Genomic DNA, 26,955 nt, shown 5'->3' with positions numbered 1-26,955 from the left:
AGACCGACGCTCTATCCACTGAGCCAAACCGGTTTCGGCTTCTTCCTCTTTTTTAAAAATATACATTTTATTGAGTTCAGAGAGGAAGGGAGAGGGAGAGAGAAACATCAATAATGAAAGAGAATCATTTATTGGCTGCCTGCTGCACGCCCCCTACTGGGCATGGAGCCAAGTGGCATTGACCAGAATCAAGCCCTGGACCCTTCAGTCTGCAGGCTGATGCTCTATCCACTGAGCCAAACCAGCTTGGGCGTCTTCCTCTTTTCTTAATAATAACTAGCTTAAAATAATCAACATCACAAAAGATGCATTTTGGGTGGCAACCTCTATTTTCCCTCAGAATCAATAGAAAATACAAGTTCCCTTGTAAGGTAAACTTTGGATAACATCAGGTTTATCTGAGGAACAGGTAGTCAAGTACAGACCCACAGAACCTATGTTTTGATCTGCAAAACACTAAACTTTACAAACTAGAGTATCGCCCAGCCGGTGTAGCTCAATGGTTGAGCTCCGACCAATGAACCGGTAGCTCACGGTTGGATTCCCGGTCAGGGCACAAGCACGGGTTGGGGGCTCCATCCCCAGTGTGGGGTGTGCCTGAAGCAGTTGATCAGTGATTCTCATCACTGATGTTTCTGTTTCTCTCTTCCTTCCTCTCTAAAATCAGTAAAAATATATTAAAAACAAAAACAAAAAAACTAGAGGATTACTTTTAAAAATAGGGCTAGAACTCCCAGCCAGAAGTGTCGGGCTGCTTTGCATGCCGGGATTTGTAGTCCTCGGAAGTCTTTGTAGTCAAGATGGCGGATTTGCTAAAAGGTGTAGAGAGAGGCCCTAGGGGTGTCTGGACCTAGAGGGTATTGCCTGACGCGGTGATTCAGCAGGCGGGAACGTAAGACTAGGTGTTAAAACCTATTCACCGGAGGAAGCGGAACGCCTTGAAGTCTCGCGAGATCCTGAAGAGGCCCAATGGAACGGCGGGGCTGCCTTATCACTAGGGGAGCTTGTTGGGGGCGGAGCTGTGACGACAGTGGGCAGTGCTGTGACGGGAGTGGAACGTGAGTCGTAGGTGCCGGTAGTTGGGCACCGAGCTTCGACTGTGAGGAGCCAAGCCGTAGCCATGAAGGAAGAGAAGGATTATAGGCCTAAGGAGAAGCGAGTAACCCTCTTGACTCCCCCGGGGGCCACAGGCAGTAGTAGTGGGGCTTCGGGGGACAGCACCAAAGGGGAAGATAAGCAGGATCGGAACAAGGAGAAGAAAGAGGCGCTGAGCAAGGTGCCTGTCTGGCCGTTGGCCCGTGAGAGGGCGGGACGCGTCCGCCACCCATGGAGGATGGTTGGGAATGGGGCTGCCTTCTTCTCCCAGTCTCCCTTTCTGTTTCTTCACCTGAGTGAAAATCGCATCACCCTGTCTCATCCACTGGACCGAAAGGGCGGGGGGGGGGGGGCGGCTCTCGGCCAAGCCCCGGGGTGGGAGTGAAGGAAACGGGAATGGGGAGGGGGGGAATTCCTAGACGAGAAGGTTTTAGATCAGAGCTGTGAAATGATAATGGGAGGGGAGTGATAATAAAGAGAATGAGGAATTAAAACGTTAATTGAGGGGATTATTAAATAGTGAAGGGGTTATCAAGGGTGGGCGTAGTTTGTGATGGAAGTATTAATGGAGGCGAGTTGAGGGAGTATTGGGATTAACTGGGGGGGGCCACATCGGGTTCATCCTGTTTGGGATGAGGGAATTTTCGGTATTCCTCAGTTTTGAATTCTTTATGCTGAATGAGAAAGGGTTTTGTTTTAGAATGTGTTAGGGAAATATTAGTAAATCAAGTGTTCGTGGCACCCACAAAAGACCAGGATTGGCCTACTCATTTCTTACCACTACATCTATTGAAAAATGGGTGATGGAAAATAATACAAAAACCTAGTAAACTGCGGGGCTTCGGATTAACAGAAGCTGATACTTTCCTTGATCCAGACAGTTCTCATTTCTAAGAAAAATTTTAAAACCGCGTTACTATTACGTTTGATTCTGAGCATTAGAGGACTATTTTCTCCTGGATTTTTATAAGTGATCTCTTTTAAAGCCCAGCTTTCTTCAGGGATAGTGGTTCTTTTAGATATGACAGAAAATTGATTTGTACTAATTTTATTTTACTTCTTCATTTCTGAAGGTGGTAATTCGGAGATTACCTCCCACTTTGACCAAGGAGCAGCTTCAGGAACATCTTCAGCCTATGCCCGAGCATGATTATTTTGAGTTTTTTTCTAATGATACTAGGTAAAATAAATCAAAGAGGGAGGGGGTAAATGAAAAAGGTTTCTTCCATTCCATTTTATCATACTAATGTTGTCTATGTGATTTTTGAGGCTGTCTCTTTAATATATGCATTCTTATAATTCAGCCAGATACCTGCAAGCACATTTACATAATTGCTTTCCTCTCTGCAGTCTGTATCCTCATATGTATGCCAGAGCATACATCAACTTTAAAAACCAAGAGGACATTATTTTGTTCAGGGATCGCTTTGATGGTTATGTATTCCTTGACAATAAAGGTGAGTCCTAGTAACAAGAGGTTCCTTTGTCATTTGTCTAAGACAATGTGTGTGTCACAGTATTTTCTCAATGCCTTGATAGTTTTTCTAAAATCCTGATTGATAAAATGTGCAACATTTAAAGAGTTTCACACATTTGATAAGGCTATTACAATCTTATAGATATGTGACTTTTCTTACCCCTCGGGTGTTTTTATTAACCTGTTATTTCGTACTTTGAATAACTGAATGAAATTGCCTATTTTCTCCTCCTGTGACAATTTTATTTGCCCTGAAATTAGACTATCTGTTGTTTTGACTCTTTACTAGTTTCAGCAGTAATATGGATAAGTGACTCTTTAAACTTGTATGACAAGTTTTAAACATTTACTTCTCATCTTGCTTCAAGGACCAACATTTATTTATCCAAATCCTTTAAGCCAATAGTTACTTGTGGGAGTTTTTTTTGGTTTGTTTGTTTTCCTGTTTTATTAAATTTATTGCGGTAACATTGGTTAATATGATCACATAGGTTTCAGGTGTGGTATATTGCACTGTGTGCCCACTACCCAAAGTCAAATCTTCTGCCAATAATTACTTGTTGGAATAATGCCACTGTCCAACTTTATTAATCCCCACAAACTAGCTACTTCTTCACTCCAACTTTATTCCAGTAGATAGCAATGATTTCCTAGTGACTTGGCCTGGGAATCTGAGCTGTATTTAATCTTTTCCTCTTTTTTATACCTTATATATAAACAAGTGATGAATCTTTTATAATTTTTATTTATTGATTGATTTTAGAGAGAGAGGAACATCAAGTGATGAATCTTTTGAATTTGTTTTTTAACATCTTGTCCATCTATTCTTACTAATGCTTTCATACTTTATGTCTTTGTCACCTAATGCTTAGACAACCACTGTCTAAACTTGAAGGGTTTTCTGAATTATATTTCTGTATAATTCAGTCTATTATATTGCCATGAAATTAATATTTTTGAAAATAGTGATTTAAGAACAACTGTGAAAAAGTTAACTCTTTAGCCTCGAGTTAAGGCCCTTCATAGTCTGAACTCACTTCTGTTTGTTTTGTGTGTGTTTTTCAGCCTATCTTCCACAATTTCCTTCTGCTTCAATCTGGTTTATCTATTCCTTTTCATATATATCAGTTATTAAGCTAATCTGATTCTGCATTCACCAGGATTTCCAAAATCATGTTTCTTCCATGACTGCTTTGTGATACTTTCTGGTCAATTCTAGTTATTTTATTCTGGTTTATATCTACATGTGAATGATCTTTATACTTTGTGTGACATTATTCTATAGCAGGGCCCTGGTATATTTTTTTCCAGTAGTTACTTGTTTTTTTAAAAAATGTTTTATTTTACACAGAGGAAGGTAGAGGGAGAGAGAAAGAAACATCAATCAGTTGCCTGTATGCACCCTGACCAGTGATCTTTTGTTGCATAGGACCACACTCAACCAACTAAGCCACACCTACCAGGGAACTTGGTTTTTTTTTTTAATATATTTTATTGATTTTTTACAGAGAGGAGGGGGGAGGGATAGAGAGTTAGAAACATCGATGAGAGAGAAACATTGATCGGCTGCCTCCTGCACACCCCCTACTAGGGATGTGCCCACAACCAAGGTACATGCCCTTGACCGGTATTGAACCTGGGACCCTTCAGTCCGCAGGCCGACGCTCTATCCACTGAGCCAAACCAGTTAGGGCGGGAACTTGTTTTTTAATATATTTTTATTGATTTCAGAGAGGAAGGAAGGAAAGGGGAGAGATAGGAACATCAGTGATGAGAATCATTGATCGGCTGCCTCCTGCATGCTCCCTACTGGGGATCAAGCCCGCAACCTGGGCATGTGCCCTTGACTGGAATTGAACCCAGACCCTTCAGTCCACAGAGCCAAATTGGCTAGGGCAACACTTGTGTTGTTTTTTTTTTAATTGACTTATAACTCACATACCATAAAATTCATTTTAGTATATTCACAAAGTTGTGCAATCATCACCTCTGTGTAAATACAGGATGTTTTTATCACTCCAAAAAGTATCCTATACTCATTAGCATTCATCTCCCATTTTCCCCTCCTGCCCCTGGCAATCACTATTCTACCTATAGTTTTCCCTATTTTAGACATTTCACATATATCAGTTATTAAGCTAATCTGATTCTGCATTCACCAGGATTTGTGACTGGCTTTTACTTAGCATGTTTTCAAGGTTCATCCTTGTTATAGCATGTATCATTAGATCATTCCTTTAATTTTTTTTGCATTCTTAAAAATTGTGGTAAAATACACAATACTAAAATTTGCAGCCCTAGCTGGTTTTGCTCAGTGATAGAGTGTTAGCCTATGGAACAAAGGGTCCCAGATTCGATTCTGGTCAAGGGCACATGCCTGGGTTACGGGCTTGATCCCCAGTAGGAGGAGTGCAGGAGGCAGCTGATCAATGATTCTTTCTCATCACTGATGTTTCTATCTTTCCCTTCCTCTCTGAAATCAATAAAAATATTTTTTAAATAAATGATATTTTTAAAACTTGCAGTCTTAACCGTTTTTTAAGTGTACAGTTCAGTTGTGTTGACATTCACATTGTTGTGCACCCAATCTTTAGAACTTTTTCATTTTTCAAGATTGAAACTCTATACTGATTAAAAAACTACTCCCCATGTCCCCCACCCCCCAATCCCTGGCAAATACCATTCTATATGAAGTTAACCATTCTAGGTACCTCATACAAGTGGAATCATATAGTATTTGACTGCTTGTGGTTTATCCATGTTGTAGCATATGTCAGAATTTCCTTTTTAAGGCTGAATAATATTCCATTGTATATATACAGTATATATATATCCTATATAATAAAAGGCTAATATACAAATCAACTGAACAGCGGAACAACTGGTCACTATGACACCCACTGACCACCAGGGGGCAGGCACTCAATGCAGGAGCTGCCCTCTGGTGGTCAGTGCGCTCCCACAGGGGGAGCGCTGCTCAGCCAGAAGCCAGGCTCACGGCTGGCGAGGGCTCCCAGATTGCGAGAGGGCGCAGGCCAGGCTGAGGGACCCCACCAAGTGCACGAATTTTGTGTACTGGGCCTCTGGTATGTGTATGTGTATATCTGTGTGTGTGTGTGTGTGTGTGTGTGTGTGTGTGTGTGTGTGTTATCCATTTGTCAAATGTCCCTTGAAAGATGAATGGATAAACAAAATGTAGTATATACATACAATGGAATATTATTCAGTCTTAAAAATATATAACATGGATGCTTCCCTGAACTCTTGGCTATTGTGAATAATGCTTCTGTGAATGTAGGTGTACAGATAATCTGTTCAAGTCTCTGCTTTTAACTTCTTTTGAATATACACCCAAAAGTGGAATTGTTAGGTCATATGGTAATTCTATTTTAAATTTTTTTTTAGGAACCACCATATTGTTTTCCATAGAAGCTACATTCCCACCAGTAAAGCACAAGCATTCTAATGTTTCCACATCTTCACCAACACTTACTATTTTCTGGGTTTTTTTTCCTTTAATAGTAACCATTCTAATAGATATGAGGTGATAGCTTATTGTGGTTTTGATTTGCATTTCCCTAATGATTAGTGAGTTAATAGTTTAACATTTTCACATGCTTACGCATATGAGCATCTTTTCATGTTTTTTGGCCTTTTGTATATCATCTTTGGACAAATGTCTATTCAAGTCCTTTGAACTTTTAAAAATTGGATTGGGGGTTTTTTGTTTTGTTTTTTAAATATATTTTTATTGATTTCAGAGAAGAAGGGAGAGGGAGAGAGAGAAACATCAATGATTGATTGGCTCTCTCCTGCACGCCCCCTACTGGGGATCGAGCCGGCAACCCGGGCATGTGCCCCTGACCAGAATCAAACCTGGGACCCTTTAGTCTGCAGGCCCATTCTCTATCCACTGAGCCAAATAGGCTAGGGCGGATTGTGGGTTTTTTGTTGTTGAGTTGTATGAGTTCTTTGTATGTTCTGTATATTGACTCCTTATCAGATGTATGATTTGCAAATATTTTCTGTTTTATAGGTTGCTTTTCTACTATGTTGACTGTGTTCTTAAATGCACAGTTGTTAATTTTGATATCCAACTTATCGATTTTTTCTTTTGTTGCCTTGCTTTTGATGCCCTGGTGTATTTTTTATTTTTTTTTCCCCATTAATTTTCTTTATTGTTTTTCCCCTTTCAATTTTATTTTTTTTTATTTATTTATTTATTTATTTTTAAACTTCTTTATTGACTAAGGTGTCACATATTTGTCCTCATCCCTTCATTCCCATCCCACACCCCTCCCCACGGATGCCCCCACCCCCCTGTTGTCCTTAACCATTGGTTAGGCTCGTATGCATGCACACAAGTCCTTTGGTTGCTCTCTCCCCGCTACCCCCACCCTCCCCTACCCTCCCTCTGAGGCCCGACAGTCCGATCGATGCCTCCTTGTTTCAGGGTCTGTTCTTGTTCATCAGTCTATGTTGTTCATCATTTCCCCTAGATGAGTGAGATCATGTGTTACTAGAAATATACTTATAAGAACCGAATGTGAGATGAGCAATAATAGTAATGCTGACAGGCAAATGAATCAGTCTGTAGAGAGTTTCTTTCTGGACCAACAGTTCTTTTGAGACCCAATTTCAATGTCCACCAGTTCCTTATGTGTACATGTCGGCACTGACTTTTCAGCTCTGCATGGTGGACAAATGGTGGTAATGCAGGTCCGACTCCCTCTGGTTTGGTCTCGCCCAGACCCAGGGGCACAGCTTCACCCGGACTCAGGGGCGCGTGGCCTCACCCGGACCCAGGGGTGTGTGGCCTCACCCGGACCCCTGGTGTATTTTTTAAATAACATACCACAAAAATTCACCCTTTAAAAATGTTTTTTAGCCTGGCCAGTATGGTTCAGTGGTTGAGTGTCTACCTATGAACCAGGAGGTCACGGTTCGATTCCTGGTCACAGCACATGCCCGGGTTACTGGCTCAATCCCCTGTGTGGGGCGTGCAGGAGGCAGCCGATCAATGATTCTCCTCTCATCATTTGTGTTTCTATCTCTTCCTTTCCCTTCCTCTCTGAAATCAATAAAAATATATATTTTTTTAAAATGTTTTTTAGTGCCAGGTAGTTCAGTTGGTTAGAGCATTGTCCCAATATGCCAAGGTATTGGATTTGATCCCTGGTGAGGGCACATACAAGAATCAACCAATGTCTGGCTGGTGTGGCTCAGTGGTTGAGCATTGACCTATGAACCAGGAGGTCCCCATTCAATTCCCTGTCAGGGCACATGTCCAGGTTGCGGGCTCAATCCCCAGTAGTGGGGCGTGCAGGAGGCAGCCGATCAATGATTCTCTCATCATTGATGTTTCTATCTCTTTCTCCCTCCCATCCTCTATCTGAAATCAATAAAAACTTATTTTTTAAAAAGGATCAACCAATGAATGCACAAATAAGTGGAACAACAAATTGATGTTTCTCAAATCAATAAAAAAACCAAATTTCTTTTTAAAAATGTTTTTATTCACAAAGTTGTACAGCTATCACTATAATCTAATTTTGAAACATGCTCATCACTCTAAAGAGAAACCCCATACCCATTAGCTGATACTCCCTGTTCTCCCCACCACTCTCCCCTGCTCGAGGCAACCCTAATGTTATTTTTCTCTATAGATTTGCTTATTCTAGAGATTTTTGATGTGTTTTTAAATGAAAATCATTTTATTTCCCCCCACATATCAAAATATCACTTTAGAAGTAGAATTTAAATGAATGTTTTATTCATTTCATTTTTTCCATTAGGGGCTCCTTTGGTAGAATTGACTTTAGTTGGGCCAGTATGATTGATGCCCATTTGGAGTCACTTCTCAGATGACTGCCATCAAAGGAAGCCTAAGCAAAGGGGAAATAGGGGGAAAACCTACAATAATGTCAACATTAAAAAATTTTAATAAAAAATACAGACAAAGCCCTTTGGCATGTTGACTTTAGTTGGGCCAGTGTGATTGATGCCCGTTTGGAGACACCTCTCAGATGACTGCCATCAAAGGAAGCCTAGGCAAAAGGGGAAATAGGGGGTAAACCTATAATGTCAACATTAAAAAATTTTAATAAAAAATACAGACAAAGCCCCTCCCTCCAAAAAAAGAAGAAAAGCCTAGAGAGCAGTGGGCTGACTCTTTTATCCACTTGACACTTTCTTTGTTATAAGAAGTGTGATATTTTTTTTCTAAACAGGTCAGGAATATCCTGCAATAGTAGAATTTGCTCCTTTTCAAAAAGCTGCAAAAAAGAAGACTAAGAAAAGAGATACTAAAGTTGGGACTATCGATGATGGTACAGTATAGCTCTAGTTTTGTAATGCTAATGCCATATGCTTTTAAAAAATATTACCTTTGTGAGAATTAACTGAACTCTAAGCTTTAAATAAGAGAATATATGGGATAAAGTTAATATGAAATATAATTCATTGATGAAAGCTTTGCTTAATTGTTAAAATGGAGGTAGGTTTCCTATAGAGTTTTCACTCTCTCTGGCTAGTGGCATTTCATTCCTTCACCATTCAATAATACATTGTTGACTATTGAGTAGTACAACTACTTGAGGCTTTTTACCACTATTATGATTATTTATTTTGGGGGGTTTCCCTTTTTATGAAGAGGAAGATTTATTATTGAGAGCTCTACTGGAAAACTTTATGTATTCAAGTAAACTTAATATGAAGTAACCAAAGTGGTCAGTTCTATTTTCTCGGCTTTGAACATGAAGTTAACTACACACATAGTAATTACACTGAGCCAAAAGACAGGAACTAAAAAACTGGAATAATTGCCACATAAGGTAAACTGGACCCAGATTTTGAGATCTCTGTAACTTATATTGGATAATGGCTTAGCTGCAATATTTTCTATCAGATTGACATTTTAGAACCATCTAGTTTGATTTTCATTATTTACTACTATAATAGGTATTTTATAAAGAACACAGAAAACTCAACATGCAGCTGCTTATTGATTATATGATAGATTCAGACCTGGAAGACTAGATCAAGTGATATGGTCCACACTGCATAGAAACTCCAAATACAAGAAGTATAATAACTCAGATGTGTTACCCTGTCTGATGTCAGAGGCATCTAGGAAAGAACTCCAGGAATTACCATCACCTCCAATGCCATCCAGGACATCCCCCTTTTGTGTCTTTTTGGAACGTCTTATTTTCATATGTTGAGTTTATTTAAAGTGAGGTTTACCCATGCAGGAATTGCTTACATTCTATATGCATAATAAATATATACTGTAACTATATACACATAGCATTTCTTTCACAAGTATGACTCTGGATTAGTAGGATCAGTGACTTTCAAAAGCAAACTATCATCCCTGAAGTTTCTATTATAATCTGTGCTATCTCATTTTCCCTGACCCCAAGTTACACCATACTCCCTTTGTGGGTATCTCAAATAGGAGTTCTGAGAGTAACCAATAAAGCTGTAAATAGTTTATCTTGTGAGTATAGGTTTATTTTCAATCTCCCATGAAGTAGAAAATTAATCTTTGATAAAATCCTAGATAATAATTTCCTGCTTGTTTAAACTCTACTATATTTTCTGTTTCCTTAAACAATTATTTAGATCCAGAATATAGAAAATTTTTGGAAAGTTATGCTGCCGATAATGAGAAAATGACATCTACTCCAGAGACTCTGCTAGAAGAAATAGAAGCTAAAAATAGAGAACTAATAGGTAAGTGGACAAAAGGAATTAAGGTCAACAGCTTTTTCATCAGAAGACCTGTCTGACTTGCACTTTTGTCACTTGATAGCTGTATGGTCATGGGGAAAGCACTAACTTCTCTGGGACTCTGTTTCTTTTACTGCACTAAGCAGAGGATAATACCTGTGTCACAGGATTATGCAATTGCTCTGATTAGATGGGGAAAACTCTCTGTGACCTATTTAGTGCCACACAAATGTAACCTAAGTATAAAATGCTTGAAGACTCATGCGTGGTACCTTTAGATGTTGGTAAGCATTTGAAAATCAGCTGATGTTTTCTAGTAATAAGCTAATATTCATAAAAAGAAATATAAAAAATTGATTTAGTTACTACAAAACTGAAAACCTCTTGAGAAATTCTAGCTTGGATGTTGGTTCTAGCAGTAAGCTGTCACTACTGTATCAACACTAAACATAAGCATAGCCTCTGACTCAGAATGTCCACTCTGAAGAATTTATCCAAAGGAAGTATGTTTTCAAAAGCTAGCTACAAGATCAGATAGCATTGTTCAGAATACTGAAAAATGAATGAAATATTCTTCTAAAAGTTGGTTTTTATTAATGGACGCATATATATTCCCAATTGGACAAATTTGTACTCCCGTCTGTAGAACAGTTTATTGTTTTATTTTGTACTTCTTTAATTTTTAAAAGGTATTTTAAATTTGCAGAATTGGAATACTGTAAAAATTTCTTTCCAATAATATAGTTGTGAACTCTCTGTTTAAGGGATATAGTTTTTCCCACCTTGGGTGGTTGGCAGGGAATGTCAGAAAATGGAATCCTTTCTAGGGGTTGATAAGTATTATTAATAATCTCTTTACATTTATGTAGCTAAAAAGACAACCCCACTATTGAGCTTCCTGAAAAACAAGCAGGTAAACCTTTGTTTTTATAGTTTTCTCAATACATTTATTTCATTGGTTCACATTTTGTTAAACATTTTAAGAGCATTGGGATCCCCTAGGACCGTGGTCGGCAAACTGCGGCTCGTGAGCCACATGCGGCTCTTTGGCCCCTTGAGTGTGGCTCTTCCACAAAATACCACGGCCTGGGCGAGTCTATTTTGAAGAAGTGGCGTTAGAAGAAGTTTAAGTTTAAAAAATTTGGCTCTCAAAAGAAATTTCAATCGTTGTACTGTTGATATTTGGCTCTGTTGACTAATGAGTTTGCCGACCACTGCCCTAGGAGAAACAGCTGCTTTTTCTTACCATTATTCTTTAAAGATTTGGCTTATTGGCCCCCTCCTTCTCTTTGGTTGCTGGACCAAGGAATCATTCTGCAAACCCAGAGAGTCCTTAGCTTGTTCAGGAGACACTCTCTTGATTTTTCTGAAAGCCTCTGGAAATACAGCAAGGCAGCGGTGGGAGACTGATACTAGCAAGTCCTGGACTTCATTCTCATATTCTGAATGGGGTGGGGAGGGGGTTAAGGAGGTAGAAAGTAGGAAGGAAAGATGATCCAGTTTAGTGGGTTCCCACCATGCCTTTGGGATTGATTTAAGTTTTGGTGATGATTATCTTGTTTGAAGGTGTGTGTTGATCTTTCTTTCTAGAGAATGAGAGAAGAGAAAAGAGAAGAAAGAAGGCGGCGAGAAATAGAAAGAAAAAGACAAAGAGAAGAAGAGAGGAGAAAATGGAAAGAAGAAGAGAAACGAAAAAGGAAAGATATAGAAAAGCTAAAGAAGATAGAAAGAGTTCCAGAAAGGGACAAATTAAAGGAAGAACCAAAGATTAAGGTATGAAAATAACTTAAACTGACTGCATGTTGCTGAAAATTGCATGTATCTACTTCTTTATAAATATGCATGCATCTTGTGTGGTGTAAATATAGTTGTTCAGTTTTGTTTTTGTCCTTTTTGGTTGGGGGGGGGGGTAAGTAAACCAATTGAAATCTTTATATAATACTAATAGTATGCTTTTTAAATTTTAAGATAATTTAAAAGGACTAAGTAGTTTACATGCTATTTATTCAGGGCAGATCTGTGTTATTTTTATCATTTAAAATGTTCAATTTTTGGATGATTATTCTGTCAATTCTTCATAAAGTAGGGCTGGCTGGCATGAATTATGGTTTTTATTCAGCTTTTCCTTCATATTTGATACATGAAGTTGCCTCATCTGTTTGTTTTCCACTGTCTTCAGGTACACAGGTTTCTGTTACAAGCTGTGAATCAGAAAAATGTAAGGACTAAGTACATGATACAGAACACCTAGTATCATGTCACACACACAGGTCTTAGTTAATAAATCCTTTTGGTGGTGGTGGTAGTGATACCTGTAGAAAACCCCTTCAGACTGACTAGTCTTCTTAAAAGCAAGCTATTTTAAATTCCTACTGTAAAAGGAAGTCCTTATGACTTCCTGATGCTCTGCTCTGTCCCCAGAAGCTTCAACAATATACAGCCAGAGGACAACCATGCCTAAATAGCTCTTTCTCTTTTTTAGCTACCTCTCATAACTGCCTTGTGCAAGTACTACAGATAATATCCTGCATTACATGCTTTCCCCTCTCACATGATTCCCATGTTAACTTCTTGCATCTCCCTGGGAACCTATGAGCAGCTGATTCTGATTAACACATTGCATAAAGGAAGAGGAAAATCTGTAGAAAGATCCTGGCCTTGCAACTTCCCTTCTCAGGGCATGGCTTGGACAGCCCTTGCTCCAATGAACTTCTTGGGGAAGTACTAGTACTTCAGAGAAAGTCAGGAAAAAATCTCACAGTCTGTGGAGGTGACAGGGTCTCCTTTTACTTCCTTAGCAGTTTATGTGGTTCCCTGAGGCTCTCCAGGGCCCATTATTGTTGATAAGGGGCTTGGCCACAGTGTGGGAAAGTTCCCATCTTAATTCTTTGTAGCAATGTCTGCCATACCACAAGTGACTTGACTTGCTATTACTATCAGCAAGGCAGAAGGTAGAGCCATCCATGCTAGAGACACCCATTAATGTTCTTATTAGAGTAATGAACATCTTGGCTTCCTAACAAAGATGTTCATTAGAGAAATAAGAACACCTCCAATGAAACCTGTACATGGTATCCTCACTTTACACTAATGCCTTCTTAGTGTCCAGTTTGGACTCACCATTTGCTGTGGCTGACTGTGTGCTGAAATACTTCATGCTTAAATTTTTGGTGCTTGGCCTTTTGCTTGGTAACCTGTATGATGCCTTTACCCTGAGACTTGAAAGTCTTCTATTTTGCCTAAGAGTCTCTCTGAATATCCAACACTTGAGGGTATTCTGGAGATTTGTAGCAGTGGTATGCAAAAGAAACTTTTGTTAGAAATTTGGTCTGTATGAACCACTTTTATTTTAGAACTACATCCTCTCATACACATATGACATTGTACAGAGTTCCTACTTAGTAGAGATGGAACTTCACCGTGCTGTTGTATGAGGTATTTGGATTTTTAAATCCAATGCTAAATAATTCTTACTATTCATCTCTAATGATAATATGATGGTACCATCATATAAGTAAGTTACTCTCAGGCTCAAGGCAAAATTATTCTCACAATAGATCACTCCTTTGGTGACCAAGATATTTGTCATCCCAAATAATACATAAAAATACTCCCAATAGTAATGATCTACCTAGCATTTTGAATTTGTGGCATATTTTCCCATCAAGTTGTATTGACATGCTGCTTTGCTACAAAAGGCATACTTGGAAGTGTACATTGGTTCACTTAAAGACTGATCCATTTAAAGCCAAAGGAGTCTTGATCCTATTGCCACGAGTGATTAAACCACTTCATTTGAGTGAATAACACTTTCATTATTAATAGCAACCTTTTAGTACATTACTGCTCTTGTACACTATTGTTCACCTGAATGTTTAAGTACCTGCAGAAAAAGGGGTCTTTTGTAGTCAAAATTTAAAATATTTAGTATATTGTTTTCTTTGATAGGCTTAGAAGACAGTGTCCCACCCTTCAAAATAAATTTGTTCTCTTTAAAGCTGCTCAAGAAGCCAGAAAAGGGGGATGAAAAAGAATTGGACAAAAGAGAGAAAGCCAAGAAATTGGACAAAGAGAATCTGAGTGATGAAAGAGCCAGTGGGCAAAGTTGTACATTGCCCAAACGTTGTGATGGCGAATTTAAAGATGAAAAGCCTAAGAGGTCAGTAGATGAGGGCTCTTTAGTACATTTGTTTTCAACGTATTTCTAGACGCAAGTTTTACTGCTATGTCCTTGACTTATACCTGAATTAAATAAGCTGTTTTAACAGGGGCAGAGGGATGAGGAGGAAAGGTTTTAAATATTCTAATATCTTGATCTGGGTGGATGACTTTTGTTTTTTTGTTACTGTTTTTCTTTTTTTGTTAATCCTTACCCAAGGATATTTTTCTTTTAGAAAGAGTGGAAGGGAGGGAGAGGGAAACATCGATGTGAGAGAAATACATTGATTGGTTGCCTCCTGCATGTGCGTGTGCCCCAACAAGACCCTGGGATGGAGCCTGCAACCTAGATACATGCCCTTGACCGGAATCGAACCCTGGACCCTTCAGTCCATGGGTGGATGCTCTATCCACTGAGCCAAACCAGCTAGGGCTGTTACTGTTTTTTAAAATGCTGGTATTTTTTTTACTCTGCTCCAAAAGTGCAGCCTCATTGCAATGGCCAAGTTAGAATCAGAGTATTCCTGCATTTGTGATTAGAAGATCTTTGTGGGTACATTCTCAGATTTGTTTTTTCATGCAGACCTGAAGATGAGAGTGGCAGAGACTATCGGGAGAGGGAACGGGATTATGAACGCGATCAAGAGCGCATCCTTCGGGAAAGAGAGAGACTAAAGCGTCAAGAAGAAGAGCGCCGGAAGCAGAGGGAGCGCTATGAGAAAGAGAAGGCTTTTAAAAGAAAGGAAGAAGAAATTAAAAAAGAGAAAGAAGCACTTCGGGATAAAGGAAAGAAGACTGAAAGTACAGAATCACTAAGCAGCTTAGAAAAAACAGAAAAGAAAGAGGAAGTGGTTAAGAGAGATCGAATTAGAAACAAGGTGCTGCTTTTTGTTACACTTATTTTTTCTTTTCCTAAAAGGGCTAGCTCATTGTTTATTATAGAACTTTTAAAGGAAATTCTATTATAGACAATTTTATTATAGGAACTTTAACTCTGCAGCTTTTTTTCAGTATTGTTTGGGTCCTTTTATTAACTTATTGTAGAAATTTCAAACATACACAAAAGTAGAACAGAATAATACAATGTACCCATCACTCAGCTTCAATAATTATCAACTAGAGGCCAACCTCCTTTCGCCTCTACCCCATCCTTACCCATTCTACTGGATTATTTTCAAGCAAATCCAAGATGTATAATTTCTTCTTTACATTCATCAATATTAGAGATCAAGTCTTTTTCTTAATAAATATAATCCAAATAGCTTTTTCACATTAAAAAACCTAATAATAATTCCTTAACATCCTACCTGCTCAGTGTTCAGATTTTCCCAATTGTCTCATTTATATCTTTTTTATAGGCTCCAAACAAGGTCCACAAATTGTATTTGCTTGATATCTCCCCTTAAATCTCTTCTAATCTAAACAATCCCCTCCTTTTATTTTCCATTTATTTGTTGCAGAAACCAGTTTGTTCTGTAGAGCTTCTAGTGGTCCAGATTGGCTAATTACATTCCTGTGGTATCACTTAACATGTTCCTTAATGTTTGTTTCCTTGAAAGCTGATGGTCATATCTAGGGCAGGGGTCAGCAAATGTTTTCTGTAAAGGGCCAGATTATAAATATTTTCAGCTTTATGGGCCATATGGTCTCAGTCACAACCACTAAGCTCTGTAAGCATAGACATGTAAAAGAATGAGTGTGGCTATGTGCCAATCACATTTTATTCACAAAAACAGGCATGCCCTCACCTAGAGGCCTGAATATATGAGACTGCAATTTTTTGCAAGAACACTTCATAAATAGTGTTGTGTACTTCCTATGCATCATATCAGGAAGCACATAATGTCTGGGTGTCCTTTTAGTGTGATGCTATGATTGATCAATAGCAGTTGTATTGTGTAAAAGGATATCCTTGTTCAATGTGTATATAGGTATGTCACATACTAGAGACAGAAAAAGTACATGTGACAAAATGTTAAAATTGTAAATCTAGAAGAAAGGTATTAGTATTCATTGTTTAAGTTTTACAACATTTCTATAGATTTAAAATTTTTCAAGATAAAAAGTTGGAAAAACAACTAATCAATAGTGTAAGGCTCAGTGGTTGAGCATCGACCTATGAACCAGGAGGTTCGATTCCCAGTCAGGGCACATGCCCGAATTGTGGGCTTGATCCCCAGTGTGGGGTGTGTAAGAGGCAGCCAATCAATGATTCTCTCTCATCACTGATGTTTCTATCTCTCCCTCTCTGAAATTAATAAAATTATTTTAAAAAAAATAAAAGTCGATTTACCGATAGGGAAGAGAGGTAGGCAATGGCTGTGGTTTATCTAAATTAAAAAAAAAATCTAGCTAATTCAGTTCCTCTTGAAATCGTTAAGAAAATTAGATAATAGCTTTATTGAAAATTTACCCTAGGCATATAAAATAATACTTATAAAGTGGTTGCTTTTCTTTGGTGATAGGGGAAAGGAAGCAGGCTGTTAGAAGCAAATTAACCACCAATACTTACTGTCATGTATAGTGCCCTCACATTTTTGGCCTTGTATGAGTTGGTATTGGTATATATCAATACATAACCTATGATTGAAAATCCCCTGTAAACACTGAGTAGCAATGTTTTAACATTTCATTTTACTTTAGGATCGTCCAGCAATGCAGCTTTACCAACCAGGTGCTCGAAGCCGAAATCGACTCTGTCCCCCTGATGACAGCACCAAGTCTGGAGATTCAGCAATAGAAAAAAAGCAGGAAAGTGGTATTAGCCATAGAAAAGAAGGAGGAGAGGAGTGATAAGTCCAAATGGCCATACATGTCCTCCTGGCTGTGTAGGCAGCCAAAGAGCATGTATTAAGCAATCCAGAAGTGCCTCCGGGCAAAGGAATAGAGAGAGAGAAAGGGGGTCGCTGTGCTGGTGTGGTACACTGCAGAGGAGTGTATTTTGCGTCAAAGCAGGAACCTGATTGCGGGTACAGACTGGAAGTACGATTTCATTTTTTTTGCAATTCCTACAAATTAAAAGTGTCAGACAAAGATCAGAGAGAGGACATGCATTGCAATTTGCAGGTGGGAAATGTCAAGTGAGGACTTAATTAGGTATGACATGAGAAGAAGAGAGCCGGCTTTAAAATCAAAAGATTTTGTTAATCCTGAATTGAATTTTCTTAATTTAATGGAGCAGAGTCTTTTTGAAGTCTTGTTCAGATCTAGTTACATTCATTGTTGGTGATAACTGTTGACTTTGTGTAGCGTAGAAGCAACAAGCATGTAATTGTAGTACAAGTACAGTGACCTTTATAACAAGTGTTTGCTTATGCAAAATTTAGATAGTCATGTCATGTCTATATCCTGTGTCCTAAAATTTAAGAATAGTTTTAGATTTTTGTTTGCTTATGTGATATTAGTGGAAAGAATATTTTTAAACATCTCCTTTGGTCTCTAGCAATTTTTATATTAATAAGTAAAATTTAACCCTTGTTTGGTTCTTGACAATCCAGTCTTTGTTTTATCTTAGGTCTCATGATCTGAGTGCATGACCTGTCCAGGAAGGAAACTGCACCAATATTTGTTCCTGTTTAAATAACAACTTTCAGTCTTAGCTTGTTTTGCATTGGTGTCAATAAATATCAACATCACTCAAGTATGAAGCTAAGTGTGTTTATTAACTTTACTAAATAGCTATTAGTTTTTAAAAATTAAATTTGATACTGAATTAACCTCTTGCAAATTCTGAAAGGGGAGGAATGATACTCGTTTCTACCTTCACTAACCTCTGCCTTTATTTTACCTACCAAGATCAAATCATGGTTCCCTCTTGTTCCATAAGAACCAAAATGTGCCAAAACCGGTTTGGCTCAGTGGATAGAGCGTCAGCCTGCGGACTGAAAGGTCCCAGGTTCGATTCCGGTCAAGGGCATGTACCTTGGTTGCGGGCACATCCCCAGTAGGGGGTGTGCAGGAGGCAGCTGATCGATGATTCTCTCTCATCGATGTTTCTAACTCTCTATCCCTCTCTCTTCCTCTCTGTAAAAAATCAATAAAATATATTTTTAAAAAAAAAGAACCAAAATGTTTGGACAACATCCTTGAACTGTTGCTTAATTTTCATCCTGCTAGTTCCTCCTAACATGGTGTCAGTTTATCTTTACTTAATAAGTCACTGCTTTGTGTTTTCCTCAGCTTTTAGAAACCAGTATCCCAAGAGGTAGGTAAAGAAGAGCCATCAACCCCTAGCCGGTTTTGCTCAGTGGATAGAGCATCGGCCTGCAGACTGAAGGGTCCCAGGTTTGATTCTGGTCAAGGGCACATACCCCGGTTGTGGGCTCAATCCCCAGTAGGGGGTGTGCAGGAGGCAACCAACCAATGATTCTCATCATTGATGTTTCTCTGTCTCTTCCTCTTTGAAATCAATAAAAATATATTTTTAAAAAGCAATAAAAAGAAGAGCCATCAAGCCCTAGCCAGTTTGGCTCAGTGGATAGAGCATTGGCCCGCAGACTGAAGGGTCCCAGGTATGATTCTGGTCAAGGGCACAACCTTGGTTGCAGGCTCAATTCCCAGCCCAGACCATGTGGGTATGGGAGGCAACCAATCAATGTGTCTCTCTCACATCAATGTTTCTCTCTCTGTGTCTCTAACCCCTCCCTGTTTTCATGTCAGCATCTCCCTCTTTTGTTCTACTTGCCTTGCCAGTCCAACTCAGTAAACCACACTCCCCACCCCCTGCAAATTTTTCTCGTTTATTTACTCATTTAGCAAACATTTACTAATCACTGACAGTGCCAGACCCTGGGGGGTCAAGGACTCAAGTCCTTATCCTTGAACCATGGTCCAGTGGTGGCAAGAGACAGCTAGAAATAACCAGAGCACAGTGCACCGTGTGAGAAAGGCAGTGGTGTGGGAGTCTCCTGCCCCTAAACTGCCACGTGTTGCTGGAGAAAATCCCTAAACCAGAACAACTGGTGAGACTACAGGAAGGCCCTCCCTCCTGCTAAATAGTTTTTAAAGTCCATCTTGCCTTCCTTTTCCACATTGCCACCTTCCTCTTGTTTGCTTTCTTGTGTCAGGAGGGAAGGGGGTGAAGACTACTTCCTCATAACTCAGTTTCATGTTCTTAATAAAAAACTATGCTGTAAACAACAGAAAAGTTAGCATTCATTTCATTTTTGCTCACTTCAGACACAGGTTTTGATTTCTCTGGAAATAAAGACAGAATGGAGACAGCTCAGACCTGGATATCTAAACATTCATTAAGTACCTCCTACTGTTGGCACTAAGACTGGTAGTGAACACAGCCCCTGCCCCCATGATTCTTACAGCCACAGGGTGTTTGCTGTGCTGGTGAAAGAAGTGATGCTAAGGGATGTAGGCAGGAAAAATTCAAGAGGCAAACTAAGATCTAACTTTCTATGGTAGTCATACATGTTATCTTGAAACTAATTCCATAGGAGAAAAGTTAAGAGAAATTTTATAGCCTTTGTTTGGTATATAGAAGCTCTATATGGGGGCTGCACAGAAATTTCTTTACTGTCTCTGGGGCTGTCCTATACACCACAAAAATTTATTATGATCATTTATATCAGGTGTCCTCAAACTACGGCCCGCGCACCACATGCAGGTGTTTTTGCCGTTTTGTTTTTTACTTCAAAATAAGATATGTGCAGTGTGCATAGGAATTTGTTCATAGTTTTTTTAAAACTATAGTCCGGCCCTCCAACGGTCTGAGGGACAGTGAACTGGCCCCCTGTTTAAAAAGTTTGAGGACCCCTGATTTATATCTTTAAAGAAGGCATGGTAGCAAAGATAGGCTCATACTTGGTGAATTCTTGGAAAATATATACTGACAGCTACATAAATAGTATTGACTATCCTTAGAAGTATCCCAGAGCTCATTTATGCATTCACAAATACTAAGCTCCTACTACAAAGGGAAAAATATGTGAAAAGGCCCTGGAATTAGGAGTGTGCCTGTCCTGTTCAGAAATGGCAGAAGCCATTATGCCTGGAGTAGAGTGAGCAAGGGGGAGAGTAGACTAAAGGGATGGAATAAAGTCACAAGAGCTAATGGGCAAGATCCAGCAAGTCATAGTTAAGACTTGGGCTTTTATTCCAAACTAATGACCCAGTGCATGGATTTGTGCACATTGAAAGGAAATTAATTAGAAGGTGACCGGCGGGACTGGGTGAGACGAGGGCAGACATGCCCTGGAGCCAACCTCCTACGTCCCTCCCCAGCATCTGAGGAGTAAGCGGACTCCCTCCAGCAGGTGGGTTCACTCGACCTGGCCTGCAGGGATCAGGCCAAAACCAGCTCTCGGACATCCCCTGAGGGGTCCCGGAGTACGAGAGGGTACTCTGCAAAGGTGCTGTCATACAGGGTGTGGAATGCAAATGCAAGTGTGCAGTAAACCAGATTCAGGGCCGACAGTGCCCCAGCAACAATATAATCCATGGCAGAAGGTGGAATTGTGTGGCCCCGCGAGAAATCAGGCTCCCTCCTGTCTAGTTTTGGGGTGCGTCACCCAAGAACTGCTGCTGCCAAGTCACTGCAGCTCAGCAGCTCCTGCGTTGAGTGTCTGCTCCCTGGTGGTCAGTGTGCGTCATAGTGACTGTTCGGATGGGCGGAGGGACACTTAGCATATTAGCCTTTTATATATATACTAGAGGCCCAGTGCACAAAATTCATGCACTGGGGGGGGGGGGTGGTTATCCCTCAGCCCAATCTGCACCCTCTCCAATCTGGGACCTCTCAGGGGATGTTCGACTTCCTGTTTAGGTCCGATCCCACAGGAATCCCACAGTGGCCCAGTGTATGAAATTCGTGCACATTAAAAGGGAGTTAGTTAGAGGAAATATGTTAATATTACTATTTGCCCTTTCTCTATAATAGAAGTATGAGAGATGAAAGGAAATGAGTAAAATGTATATGAAAATAATATATGAATTTATTAATAAACAATAAAATGATATAAGAACAACAAAGACATAAAAATAACAAAAACATCATATAAAAACAGCAAAAATATGATATAAAAACAACATTGATGTAAACAATGACTGATAAACTGATTAAACTTATTCTACTATCTCCCTGTATACCACATTAAGAGTGAAAACACTTTCAGAGTGCTTGACTAATTTCCCTTGGGATAAAGTATTCACAACTTTAACTTTAACGTCACATGCTCTTCAAACTCGAGAGAAAGCAACATATAACTGACCATGTGCAAAAACAGGTTCAGGTAGGAATATTCCTACTCTGTCTAGAGTTCATCTTTGTGATTTATTAATAGTCATCGCAAATGCTGGCATCACGGGAAACTGTCGTCAAATTAATTTAAATGGGATGCCAGTGTCAGATGGGGACAAATCAATTCTTGGAATCAGAACAACCTCTCCCTCTGCAGATCCTGTTAATACTTCAGCTTTGATTATGTTAGGTAGCAATCTTTTGATAATAAATCTGGCCATTACAAAGACCCCATTTACTATTAAGATTTCTCAATAGCATGATGATTGCACCAACTTTCAAGAAATTCAATGGGAAATTTTTCCTTTTCAGCATCATCTGTTGAGTCAATGGAATCATCACTCAAATAGGTGTGAAAATCTCCATCGAGTATATCCAAAATTTCTTCATTTAATTTTTGAACGTGCTCATTTTTTGGACAAAGAATTGCGTGTTTAGATATATTTTTAAATATTACCTATAGATATACTATTTCCAAAGGTAGCTTCAGTAATAGATCCGTTACAAATCATTTCCTGGGGGATTTCAATAATATCCATTCCTAAATGAAAACTGCTATCAAGTTTGCCATCTCCAAGTTTTACTAACCATTCGCTATAAGCAGAATCCTCTGATCTCATATTTGTTATAAGAGACAACTTTCTGAAACATCCCCAAACATCACAGTACTTTAAACTCATTTGTATTATGGCCGATCGCATAGCATGCGGCACAACACTGAGACATTGTTGAAAATCTCCTCCGAGAAGGAGAACTTTCCCACAAAATGCAATATTCAAATTCATAATTTCTCTTAGTAATCTGTCTATAGTGTTTATAGCATGACTGGATGCCATGGTGCATTCATCAATAATAAGAAGTTGGGCCTTTTTAATGGTTTTAGCAACTTCGCTCTTTATATCGAGTCTAGAAATTGAAGTTTCATTTAATGGAATTGGTAATTTATATTGGGAATGAAAGGTTCTTCCACCAAGAAGTAAATTTGCAGCAATTCCTGTAGATGCTGTGGGTAAAACAGTACCACCATGACCTCTAATATAATGTATTAAAACTTTATACAGATATGTTCTTCCACTACCACCTGGACCATCCAAGAAAAAGCATTTGGGGTGTACAGTTTGATCTGCAATGGCTGAAGTTATAGTCTGAAAGGCTGCCAACTGCTCATCGTTCAGAGAATTTATCAAAACCTCTGCCTGTTGTTGCTTATACAATTCATCACATGTATTTGCATCCATTAATAAAGAATAGTCTGGAAGTTTGAAATGTAAACATTTCATTCCATGCAATGTGAATACCTCCTGAATTTCGTTAAGGGCATGCGTTTCACAGTTTACACAGGCACCTTCTCTTCGGTGCAATTTCCAACAGAAATCTTCAATAAAATGAGATTTATTCTCATCCCATAATTTGTCTGCAGCAGAAGGACATCCAAACACACATATGTATGCAAAAAGTTGCCGTAGTTGTTTGGGCATATTAAGGACGATTGCATCGTCAATCGTATCTTTCCAGATAGTGTCATCAAGTAATAATCCTCGGTGTTTAGCAGCTTCACAAAATGTATCATAAGTTACACCTCCTACAGTTTGCAGATCCTCAAAACTTATCACACCTTTTACATGCAGAAGCAAAGGTAATATCGCTCTGGTTCTCTAAAGCTAACAGTGAACAGTCTACCTAATACTTTATTCCCACCCTTTTGGCATTTTGTCCACAAAGAATTATTAAACACATAATGCTGTGGAATCTCCCAATGATAATAATTATGTGCATCAGAATCTTCTCTATTCAATAAGAACCAAGCCATCAAAGTTGAGTTATGCCTTTTAGCCCTATCTAAAACTTCAGCAAAATCATCAGTATAAAAATACAAATTCTGATCATTTGGCAAATGAATAGCTAATCTTGTGATTGCATGAGATTGGTCATGCATTCGCACTGCAAAAAATCTCCAAACAGCCTCAGGAGCGCTCACATACCTGGAGTCAATGAAGTCCTGTACTTCGTCATGATTGATAATACTTTTTTCAGAAATTTGAATATTTGCACAATCGTGCCCTTTATAGATGTATTTAAATAAATATTTCACACTTTTAAATGATGCACAGACTTCAACATTTATATGACAGTTATATTTAAGGCACAAATATGGATTATAAGGGACAATCCAAGTGTTGACAACTTTATTTCCAATAGACATGGTGCTACCAGATCTTCGTTTGTATTTGGGATATCCATCAATATTTCCAATGGTCGCATTTTGAAATTCTTTTGGATATACCTTTGAACATTTTACATACATGGACTATTTGGATTTTGTATTCCACATGGTCCATGTACCATATTTGATTTTACAATTTGAAAAAGTCGAGGATACTGGTCTTCATCTGGAATTTCTGCCTTAACTATAGGGTCAATGTCATCTTCCGTTCGTAATTTGGACTCACTATCTAATATCAATAATATGTGAGCGTGAGGCAGTCTGCATTTCTGAAATTCAATGACATGAATCTTAGCTATTACTTTGCCAAATAAATGGAACTTACATATATCATTTAAAAGATCATTCAGCTTAATATTAAAAATCTGGCTACCAAGTCAGGTCTGTTTTCAACTTTTTGCCAGAGTTGTAAATTGTTTGTAATATCTGCCCATTTGGGGTTGCATGTCATGGTTATGAATAAATCAGGCTTGCCATACTTTGTTCCAATTGCTATAGCATCCTGATATCGCTGCTGCATATTTCTGGGACTACCCTCAAAAGATGATGGAAGTATTATCATTTTACCGATCTGCACATTGTCATTTTCAGATCTAGATTTGAGATAATCCATCAAACCACTATATTTTTCAACTCTCAACTTAGATTGGTTTGCTTTAATGAAATTTATCCAATTGGCCTCCATTTTTGAATATGAATCCACAATAAACTGTTGAGTTAACTTTCCTGCATTTAAAATAGGATTGAACGTGTTCCTAACAGAGAGATGAAATCCATAATACTGCATTTGTGTGACTGTGTCCTTACATTTTGTCTAGTATTATTGTTGATTACACTGTTGTCTCTGAGTCTTAATGCAATATCTGTTCCCCAGCCTTTTTCACCCTGTGGAAAAAGAATAGGATATGTCATTGCATCTAATGTAGGAAACAGGATACTGATTTGTTTCATTTTAGTGGCACTTGGATTATTGGGATCCGTTTTACAATGAATGAGCAAGTCCCTTTCAAAAGGAGGTTCTCCATCTTCATTTCTGAATATGACAGCAACCTCGGTTACACGGGGAGAATTATATCTACCTGGGTCACTGTTACGATCGTATTTAATTGCCATAGTTACCTCTGTGGGAACTATACCTTTTGCTGCTGCTTCAGATTGGGCTTCCTTTTCTACCTCATGTAGCATCTTGTACGATTTTGTTAATTCATTTATTTCATGCATGAGGTTATTGATGTTGATCATGAGTCTTTCTGAGCAGCCCTGGTTTTCTGGCATTGCTAATCGTTTACTGGTAGCTTCAGCTGTATCCAAAATAGAGTTCAGCAAACTTCTGAGAAACACCATCCAAAGGATGTAAAGTTCCAGTACAGTGATAAACTTGTCCGTGTATTCTAAAATAGTATGGCCCATACCCTGATGGCACCCATGGAAGCAAAAGCAAAAGAACTATTTATGGAACGAATATTTTCCATGAAATTTTTACTGTCAGAATCTTTGTTTGTCATTAATCTTTTAAAATATGCTGGGTATTATCATTTGGACAGACTTTACCTTTGCTACATCGAGTAAATTTCCCATCGGATGGTTTTTCATCAGAGAAATTTAGTGATAGGAAAAACTGATATCTAACAGTCATTGCACCACAACTATGTTCGAGAATTGCATCCTCATGTACTCCATTTTTTATGAGAAGGCAGATCCTACCAGTATTGGTAGTACTTGTTAATGACTGTTCTTTGCACATATTCTGTCGACACTGCCGCCTTCTTTCAAGTTCAGAGGCATGTCGGTCTTCAGACATTTTTTGTCGATGACGCCGGCTTCTTTCAGCTTCAGAGCGACGTTTTTCCAATAGCTGCTCTTCAGATACATTCTGTCGCAGTTGCCACCTTCTTTTAAGATCAGAAGCACGTTGGTCTTCAGACATTTTCTGTCGATAACGCCGGCTTCTTTCAGCTGCAGAGCTACCTTGTATCAATAGTAGATGTTTAGACATAGTTCAACCTCCTTGCTGTCGGTGAATGAGAGTCCTGGCTGTCAGGTGGCAGGGAGCTATCTGACCAACGGTCAATTCTCTAAGGGTGGGACTTCCTCCTCCCTGCTGTCAGATGGCTGTCAGGCCACTGAGAGCTGTCTGACCAATGGGTGATTCTGGCTGATTCTGTAGGGGTGGTACTTCCTCCTCCCTGCTGTCAGAGTCTGGGCCAGCACAAACTGGGACACAGCATCAAGTCCCCCTGTGCCAGAAGACCCAAAGTCAACTCCCCGCCCACTTGTGTGTCCCCTGAAAGCAACATCCAGCCTCATGGAGGGGCTGACAGGCCCAGACATGCCAGAGGCTGGGGAGCAGTGAGGCTGGATCTGCCACCGGAGTGGGCGGATCCCGCCTGTCCACTTGGTCCCCACAACCCCTGGCCGGGCCCATAGGCCCAAACAATCCAGCCTCGCTGCTCAGCCCCAGACACTCCAGAGACCGCAGAGCAGCCAGGCTTGATCTGCTACTGGAGTGGGCGCATCCCACATGACCCCTGGCCAGACACCCCAGGCACCTCCCAGCTGCACACCTGGTCGCTGGCCAGCCGCACACCCCGGCTACTGGCCACGTGGGGATCTGACGCTTCCCCTGGCACGTGCGGCTCGGACGCTTCCCAGCCGCACACCCCGGCCGCGAACGGTGCGTGGGGCGAGAGTGCCTCCCGGCCGGACTGTGGGACTCCGGAGGGGCTGGACTGGGGGACTCTGGCGGGGCTGAGAGCACTGGGCGCCGCCATCTTGTGGCTATGGGCGCTGCCAGTTTGTAGCGGAGTGATGTCTAATTTGCATATTACTCTTTTATTAGGTAGGATACACACACACACACACACACACACACACACATACACACACACACACACACACACACACACACACACACACACAACTAGAGGCCCAGTGCATGAAATTCGTGCACTGGAGGGGGTGTCCCTCAACCTAGCCTGCACCCTCTCCAATCTGGGACCCCTCAGGGGATGTCTGACT

The 26,955-nt window shown here is 39.7% G+C and overlaps 1 protein-coding gene across 2 annotated transcripts; it reads left to right on the top strand.

The window, feature by feature from the left end:
* The first annotated feature begins 1,052 nt into the window (after positions 1-1,052).
* UPF3B (UPF3B regulator of nonsense mediated mRNA decay) lies at positions 1,053-18,298 on the top strand. Of its 2 annotated transcripts, XM_079764517.1 has the most exons (11): positions 1,053-1,276; positions 2,169-2,275; positions 2,446-2,552; positions 8,803-8,901; positions 10,199-10,309; positions 11,176-11,219; positions 11,897-12,079; positions 12,486-12,524; positions 14,305-14,465; positions 15,048-15,342; positions 17,108-18,298. In XM_079764517.1, exons 1-11 carry the CDS (start codon positions 1,121-1,123, stop codon positions 17,255-17,257), a joined length of 1,452 nt encoding a protein of 483 aa, XP_079620643.1. In that variant the 5' UTR covers positions 1,053-1,120; the 3' UTR covers positions 17,258-18,298. The 2 variants fall into 2 exon arrangements, with proteins under 2 accessions (XP_079620643.1, XP_079620644.1); XM_079764518.1 differs by lacking the exon at positions 12,486-12,524.
* Positions 18,299-26,955: the final 8,657 nt, after the last annotated feature.

The sequence above is a fragment of the Cnephaeus nilssonii genome (genome assembly GCF_951640355.1).
Source record: "Cnephaeus nilssonii genome assembly, chromosome: X".
Lineage (NCBI taxonomy): Eukaryota > Metazoa > Chordata > Mammalia > Chiroptera > Vespertilionidae > Cnephaeus > Cnephaeus nilssonii.
This window is presented reverse-complemented; position numbering and strand designations above follow the sequence as displayed.

Bases quoted from the DNA above. Each gene is read 5' to 3' on its own strand.
- UPF3B (XM_079764517.1), top strand. From the start codon at position 1,121: ATGAAGGAAGAGAAGGATTATAGGCCTAAGGAGAAGCGAGTAACCCTC. The intron at 1,277-2,168 runs GTGCCTGTCTGG...TCATTTCTGAAG, and splicing joins AGAAAGAGGCGCTGAGCAAG to GTGGTAATTCGGAGATTACC. The intron at 2,276-2,445 runs GTAAAATAAATC...TCCTCTCTGCAG, and splicing joins TTTTTTTCTAATGATACTAG to TCTGTATCCTCATATGTATG.